This window comes from Humulus lupulus, chromosome 6 (assembly GCF_963169125.1).
Source record: "Humulus lupulus chromosome 6, drHumLupu1.1, whole genome shotgun sequence".
In the NCBI taxonomy this organism is placed as follows: Eukaryota; Viridiplantae; Streptophyta; class Magnoliopsida; order Rosales; family Cannabaceae; genus Humulus; species Humulus lupulus.
In genome coordinates this window covers 19,413,475-19,421,302 of record NC_084798.1, presented here as the reverse complement: position 1 = coordinate 19,421,302, position 7,828 = coordinate 19,413,475, and the positions used below count along the sequence as shown (strand labels likewise).

At 34.0% G+C, this 7,828-nt stretch overlaps 1 protein-coding gene across 1 annotated transcript; it reads left to right on the top strand.

The window, feature by feature from the left end:
- The first annotated feature begins 2,861 nt into the window (after window positions 1-2,861).
- On the top strand, window positions 2,862-7,606 carry LOC133781816 (protein DETOXIFICATION 46, chloroplastic-like). Its single transcript, XM_062220897.1, has 14 exons — window positions 2,862-3,331; window positions 3,561-3,655; window positions 4,156-4,264; window positions 4,537-4,592; window positions 4,916-4,971; window positions 5,178-5,316; window positions 5,453-5,590; window positions 5,678-5,746; window positions 5,846-5,956; window positions 6,109-6,237; window positions 6,634-6,711; window positions 6,983-7,054; window positions 7,152-7,214; window positions 7,337-7,606. Exons 1-14 carry the CDS (start codon window positions 2,902-2,904, stop codon window positions 7,424-7,426), a joined length of 1,635 nt encoding a protein of 544 aa, XP_062076881.1. The 5' UTR covers window positions 2,862-2,901; the 3' UTR covers window positions 7,427-7,606.
- The last annotated feature ends 222 nt before the right edge of the window (window positions 7,607-7,828 follow it).

The following is a 7,828-nucleotide window of genomic DNA, read 5'->3' as shown; positions in this document are numbered from 1 at the left end:
AGAAGAATGTTAGGATAAACAAGTACGAGTTAGAACACCACTGTGGGATAGTGTTCAACAACAAACTTGTGACAAACACATGGTTAGCCAAGCACTTCTTGGAGCAGTTCAGACTTAATCCAAACATGGACTACAAAGTATTCATGGGAATGACCTAGAAAACAAAATTTAGCAATGTGTCACAAACCATTTTCTACAGGGCTAAGGCTTATGCAAGAAATATGTTGGCTTATGTGCTGATTCAACACCAAAAGGGAAGTTAAGAAATGGGTAAATCCAGTTGGTAGAATGATCTTTGTGATTATTGAGAAACACATGAAAGTGACCATGGAATGTTACTCAACAATGGCTGGAAATGCTCGGTTTTCAATAACATATAAATGAACATAAACATCTGTGGTTGATTTGGTGAAGAAAGTGTGCACTTGTAGGGCTATCCAATTATCTGGCATACCATGTCCCCATGCTTTAGCTTCTATATGGGCATCAAGATTGAACCATTATGATTATGTTAATGACTGGTATAAAAAAGATGCATACATGGCTGCATATGCTGGGATGATTGAGCCCATGCCTAGTCCAGATAAGTGGCCTCAAACTGGCCTAAACCCCATACTCCCGCCTCCAAAGCAAGTCCTACCTGGAAGACCAAAGAAAAAGAGAAACAAAAGCAATGATGAACCTCCACCAGGTGCTACAACACTATCAAGGAAGGGTCAAGCTAATCACTGCAGCAGATGTAAGCAGACTGGGCATTCTAAGACGACTTACCAAAATGAAGTTGTTAAGGAGATACACTCTTATCTACTGTCATGAATTTTGTATATGATATGTTATTGGTTGTGATATTACTGAAAACTAATTTATATGTTAATGATTGTCATATGTTGCAGCCCAAAGTTACTAAGAAGAGAAGTAGACCATTTATGGCTAATCCACTTCCTGAGACAATGAAGAGGAGAAAGAGACAAAAAGCAAAGGAACAGGCCTCTGGATCTCAGCAGCAACAAGGATGAATTTTAGACCTGCTCTACAACAACTCATTTTGTAATGTTGGTTTCTATGTAGAAGAAGGGATGGAACAAGTCATTTTGTGTAGAACATATCTTTATTGTACATGTGTAGAGCAGCTTCTTTTGTTTAAATATTTAGGGTGGATAGATAAATGAGCAACTCCCTATACTTTACTGTTTTATGGCTAACTGTATTGGATATCTTATATTGAATGTGTTGCAGGCCAAAGTTAATGCTATATTGTTGGTCTATTTCAAAACTTTACTAGTTTATTTACTGGTTTATGGCTTAAAACTATAAGAATTTTGTACTAATGCAGGATCTTTTTACTGGTTTATGGCTTTTGAATTACTAAATAGGGACATGATAATGGCACCCAAATTGACTTAATTAATGATGCATCAGCTATTTACTGGTTTATGGCTTATTTACTGGTGCAAAATCATGCAAAATATCAGTTGCAACAACAATTAAAAGGACAACTTGCAAGAACATTTTGGATTCAAAATAAATAAAATTTCATTGATGCAAAATACTAGCTACAAATTCCATTTTCATTGTCAATATACATACAATCATTGATTCAAATTACAAGTTCAATTCTTTAACCAAACAGACACAACAACAACAAATATAGACATCAGCAATATTAATTTGAAATTTTTACAAATCCAAACAAGGCTAGTCCCATTTTCATTAGCTTGGTCTCTCAAATGGCAAGTTCCACATGTTATTGGTCCCATAATTTGGTCTTCATTTTCCATAGCCTGTAGTGGTTCTCTGATATTGATAATCTCGGCTCCTGCTCCCTAATTCTTCTCAATAGCCCTGGTATGACTTTTTTGGATCTTTCACAAATTTCAGGGTCAACCCAATAAAAAAAATTACACCCACCTGCTGACTGGAAATTCAACAGAAAGAAAATGAAAAAGGCAACAAAGAATCTGTGATTAAACAAACAAAAAATGAAAAAAAAAAATTAAGGTACAATGATCTTACCTTCATCTTCCAGCAAGCAATGAACCTTCTTCCAGGATTAGCATTTGTCCATGACGTCCTTTGAACCCATGGTTCCCCACATCGACAAGTGTTAGGACCCCTAGATTTTGAAAAATCTTTCTTCCTCCCAGAGTTACTGCGCGGGCTTACTCTTTGCCAATTGCTTCGAGGGCTTACGTGAGATGAAGAGGAAGCATCTCCCATTGTCGATTTCAAGCTACACCGTCGAAAATGGTTTGTGTTGACCCAAGAATAAAACAGTTTGTTTTTTAAGGAATGGGTTTCAGATTTTTGAGTTTTTGAGTTTTCGTTTTTTTATTTTTGTTTTATGTTTTAATTTTGTTTATTAGATTTTGACAAAAACAAAAACGGATTTATTCAGATCTGTGACACGTGTCTTTTTTTTCCAACTTAACGGAGTAGTAGTGACGGAATAGGCCAATTCATAACATTCGGTATTTAGTCCGTCGAAAAAAAGATATGGTATATATGTCTATAAAACTGAAAACATGTGGTATTTATGCCGCAAATACTCCAAATTCAATAATCCAAAATACCATTTTTTTTCTTAATATTATTATGCACCCACCTTATTAGTTGAAAAAATAGCAATAAAAGAAAGAAAGAAACAAAAAGGTTAGCTAGCAATTGAAAATTAGTTTTGTTTCTTCATTTCCTATAAAATAAAACACAGTCCAATGAAAATCGACACGGTGGCACAAGACAAAAGAAAAACTTACATTTCTGACGTGGTAAAGCATAATTGGTGGAAATAAACGAGTACAATTAGAGCTTACCGCATTGGATCCAGCCACCTCATCTTAAGTAGTTGGGATTCTGTAACTACATAACGGCCTTGTCTTCCTCACCCATTTCACCAAAAAAAAAATGCAGCTCATAGCTCAGTCTCTCCATTCTCAAATCCGATTCTCAAACCCTAATCCCATCCGTCGGTTCACTGAAAGGCCCGTCTTCTTCGACCTTAGCCGCCGCTCCGTTGATCGGCTTCCGAGGTTTGGGGTTTTGACGGCGAAGAATGGTAGAAGTGGGCTAGTAGTCGGCGCGAGCAATAATCGCAGCGGCGTAGAAATCATTGGCGGCGGTTGTGGAAATTCTTCGAAGAATGTGGAAGTGGATGGGTTCGGAGTAGAGGATGAGAAGGAGGAATTGGCTGATCATCAAAGCATATGGAGCCAAATGAAGGAGATTGTGATGTTTTCGGGGCCAGCCACCGGGTTGTGGATCTGTGGTCCGTTGATGAGTCTAATCTCAACGGCTGTCATCGGCCGAGGAAGCTCAACTGAGCTTGCTGCTTTAGGTACCATTTTTGTTATAAGATATATATGTTTTTTGGAATAAAATGAGCACTTGTTTAAGTGTAATAGTTACCTTACTTAGAGGTACTAAGGATTATAAAATGAATTGAAAATAATATCATATGATCATGTAGAGGTAAATTTTTCATTTGGTCCCCAATTGTTATTATTCAAATTTAATTTGGGAATTTGAAAGTAATTATTATTATTTATTTTTTTAATGTTGGGTAGGTCCAGGTACTGTTTTTTGTGATAATATGAGTATAGTGTTCATGTTTCTTTCGATTTCTACTTCAAATATGGTTGCTACTTCACTCGCCAAAAAGGTAAAGTTACTTGTGCGATTAAATAGGTTTTGGTTCTAAATATGTTTTCATACCTGTAGAGCTTGGAGCAATGTACCATATACCGAACCTATAAAAACAGTAACAAATCTAAACCATCAACGAAATCTTTTTGTTTGGTTCTTAAACTAGTTTTTCTTTCAAGATTTATTACTTGTGCCAACTGCAGTAATTATGAATCTGCTTTGGGGATTTATATCAATACATTTATGAGTAACTTTGCAAATAAACCATTTTGAAATTAACTTTTACTAACAGATTTGTCCTTTAAACTCTTTTGCTGAATAATCTTTCTTGACCCTGCTTGATCATGCTCAAATCAATATTTTATCATGGAAAAGAAAAGCTATTTTGCAAATAGTTTTAAAAATGAAGTCTTTTTGCAAATTAGAATTTCAATAATCTATTTCTCCTAATCTAAGTAATCTTATGTGTGTAAATATATTTTTATATATATGTTAATTGGGTAATGTTTTGTGCAGGATAAGAAGGAAGTACAACATCAAACATCTATATTGCTCTTTGTTGGGTTGACATTTGGTGTTCTTATGGTTTTGTTTACACAGTTCTTGAGTCCAATGGCACTGACAGGTATTAATTGCTTGCCATTGGTTAAGAAAAATGCGAAATGTTACTACTACAGGATTATCACAAGCATTTTAACCAATCAAAATCTGTCATGTGAAAACTGTACAAGTCCACTGGTTAAAAATTAGAAGTAATCGATAACATAGTGCTTCACCTAAGATTTCACAATTTGTGGTATTTGGTATTTAGAGAGCTAGTATCAGCAAAGCACAAACAGCAGAGGCCTTGAGTAAAGTGACTGATAATTTTTTTCTTTTATGCATTTGCTTTTTCAGCCTTTACTGGACCGAAGAACGTGCACATTGTCCCTGCAGCAAGCAAATACGTTCAGGTTCATTTTCTTATGTGATAAGTAACACAAAAATTACCATAAAAAGGGAAAATCACTGCAGCCTTATTTTATAAAAACTATAAATGGTTTCAGTTCTTTAGTATTACAACAACTGAGAGCTATTGAATATTTTGTAGTTTTCTCAATCTTTATACCTATTTCGCAAGAATAGTTACACCCTTTAAAATGATATTTTGTCACTTGCGCTTGCACACAAGTCTTGTGACATTGTTGTGGCTAATTTGCTTTTCAGTGAGTAATATTTGATCAGCCTGTGGTCTATCAAAATGACTTGATTAATCAATTTTTTTTTGGGGGGGTAGATTCGAGGATTAGCATGGCCTGCAATTCTTTTCGGATTGGTTGCTCAAAGTGCAAGGTGTGATGCCTTACTTTTTTTCATTTCACAATCAACTTATAATTTGTTTCAATCATCCTATATTTTCATAACATTTATCTTCAAGTGCCTGTTGGACTGTGAGAACCACAGTTGTGGTATTTTATAGGAACACTGTATTTATATATGCTTTTTTCTCAAATTATAATAATATCTCATTTATTCAAGTGTTCGATGCTTTTTTTTAGTCTCGGTATGAAAGATTCCTTGGGACCATTGAAGGCGCTGCTGGTTGCTAGTGCTGTGAATGGTATGGGTCATGTAGTCCTTTGCAGTGTATTACACTATGGAATTGTTGGAGCAGCATGGGCTACAATGGCATCTCAAGTATGCTGAATTAGCATTCCAATGATTTGTCTACCTACTTTCATGTGTTTGTCACTGTTTTTTCCTCTGGTTAAGTTCATAAACTTTAGGAAAGCAATATTAGAAGATAATTTACTAATCTCTACAGCTTGTTTAGGTGGTTGCCGCATATATGATGATTGAAAATCTGAACAAGAAAGGATACAATGCTTTCTTAATCTCTGTTCCATCTCCAAATGAATGTCTCCAGATATTTGAACTAGCTGCTCCAGTGTTTGTAACAATGTTCTCAAAGGTGCTCTTGCTGTTTCAACTTTTCTTAATTTAAAGCAGGATATTTTCATATCAAAACGCTTTCACATCTTACAGTTTTAAACTTTAGGTAGCATTCTACTCCCTCATTACATATTTTGCAACAGCTATGGGAACTCTTACAGTTGCTGCTCATCAGGTTACTTTCTATTGTTACTCTTCTTTTTAGTTCTTTTCTCAACAAGAAACTGACTAACACACCAAAAAAAAAAAACTTAATTGTTTGTGTTCCATATAGGTTATGATTCAAATGTATGGCATATGTGTGGTTTGGGGTGAGCCGCTCTCACAAACTGCGCAGTCATTTATCCCTGAAATGTTATACGGACTTAATCCAAGTCTTGAGAAGGTTAGTGGTATACAAATTTTACTTCTGAATTTTATGTCTGGGTTTATCATATTGAGTTGAACAAAGTCTGAATATTTAAGTAATTTTAATGCTGTACTGGAAATCTATGTATGATCGTGAAAGTGTTCTAAAGACATCAGAATTCCAAACAGGCACGAACAATGCTGAAGTCGCTAATGATTATTGGAGCCATACTCGGATTGTCAATTGGGATAATTGGGATATCTATTCCTTGGCTGTTGCCTAATCTATTTACATCAGATCCTAAAGTCATACAAGAGGTTAGTATGTAATATAGAAGAACACATGCTTTTCCTTTCTGCAAACTAGTTATCAGTCATATATTTAGAGATGTCTACTGTTAAACAAGTGAACACCATTACAAACATTTGTGTGTTATATAGGCTGCTTCAGAGTTTTCTGTTCTTTGTACTAGCCTAGTTTTGAACAAATGAGTTGATTGTGTATTGATCCCTCCTATAAATGGCTTTCACAAGTCTTATATGGCTTCTCCCAGAATCAAAGAACAAACAGGCAACTCCTGCTGATTGGTCCTAGTAGCACTATTTGCAATTTTATTTTGCTAAAAATAGAAGAAGAATAAATAGAAAATATAAGTGACCAGAGAATGTGATTGGGGTAACTCAAATTTCTTGTTCTTACTTTCATCCTTGCAGATGCATAAGGTCTTGATTCTGTTCTTTCTCTCATTATCTGTGACACCTTGTACTCACAGCCTTGAGGGAACATTGCTGGTATGTTTGGTTACTCTTAACTTTTGATTTCTTTGAAAATGTACTTTGTAGCTAAACTTGTTACATTTACACCACATAGGTTCATGTTCACATACAATGTACACTTTTTAATGATTATGCAGACATGAATTCATGTTGTGTAATAAATGATGACCACCATTACATAATCTTCATATATAGTCTTTTTCTCATTTTCTAAATCTAGTGGTTTTTTTTTGGGGTTAAGAAACTTGAGTAATATTAACCCTGAGATCTTTGTTATTTGGTCTAGGCAGGACGAGATTTGAAATTTATCAGCTCATCAATGAGTGGATGCTTTGCTCTTGGTGCTACTCTATTAATGGTATATATCTATATCTTGTTTTTCATTCTGTCAAAATTGTATATTCCATTTTAATTTAGTTTTATACTCTAACACACTCTTAATTTTTGGTTACTAGCTTCTAAAAAGCAGAGGGTTTGGTTTGCCTGGCTGCTGGTTTGCTCTAGTAGGATTTCAATGGGTGAGAAATGACTCCTAAATCCTACTTACCAATTTTATCTTTTTTTTTAGGAGTGTACAAAAAAAATCGTCTTCTAAAAGTATAAACTTTTGTGTTTTTTTTTTTTTATCTTTTTCTAACAGGGTCGATTTTTTCTTGCTCTCAACCGCCTTCTTTCTCCAAATGGCATCCTCTACAATAAAGATTTAAGCCAACAAAGATTTGCTACTTAGTTATAAAATTTGGATTTTTTTCAAATTTATGGGGTTTTTTAAGATTGTTTTACAAAAATATGTACATTTAATTTTTTTATTTAGAACTTCATATTCTTTCCCATAAATTTGAAAAAATATATAATTATGCCACATTTGTTATCATAGTTATGTTTTCTTTTATTATAAGGTAATTTTATTATTTTTTTCTTTCATTTTTTTATTATTTTTTTTCAGTTTTTCTTTTCTTTCTTTTTTTTTTCTTATTTATTTTTTCTTCCATTTTTTCTTTTTTTTTCTACCAATTTTTCTTTCATCCTTTTTCTTTTCTTTCCATTTTTCCATTATTTTTCTTTTTCTTTTCATTTTTATTCATTTATCTATTTTTTTCTTTCATCAGTACTATTTTTTTTTTCATATTTT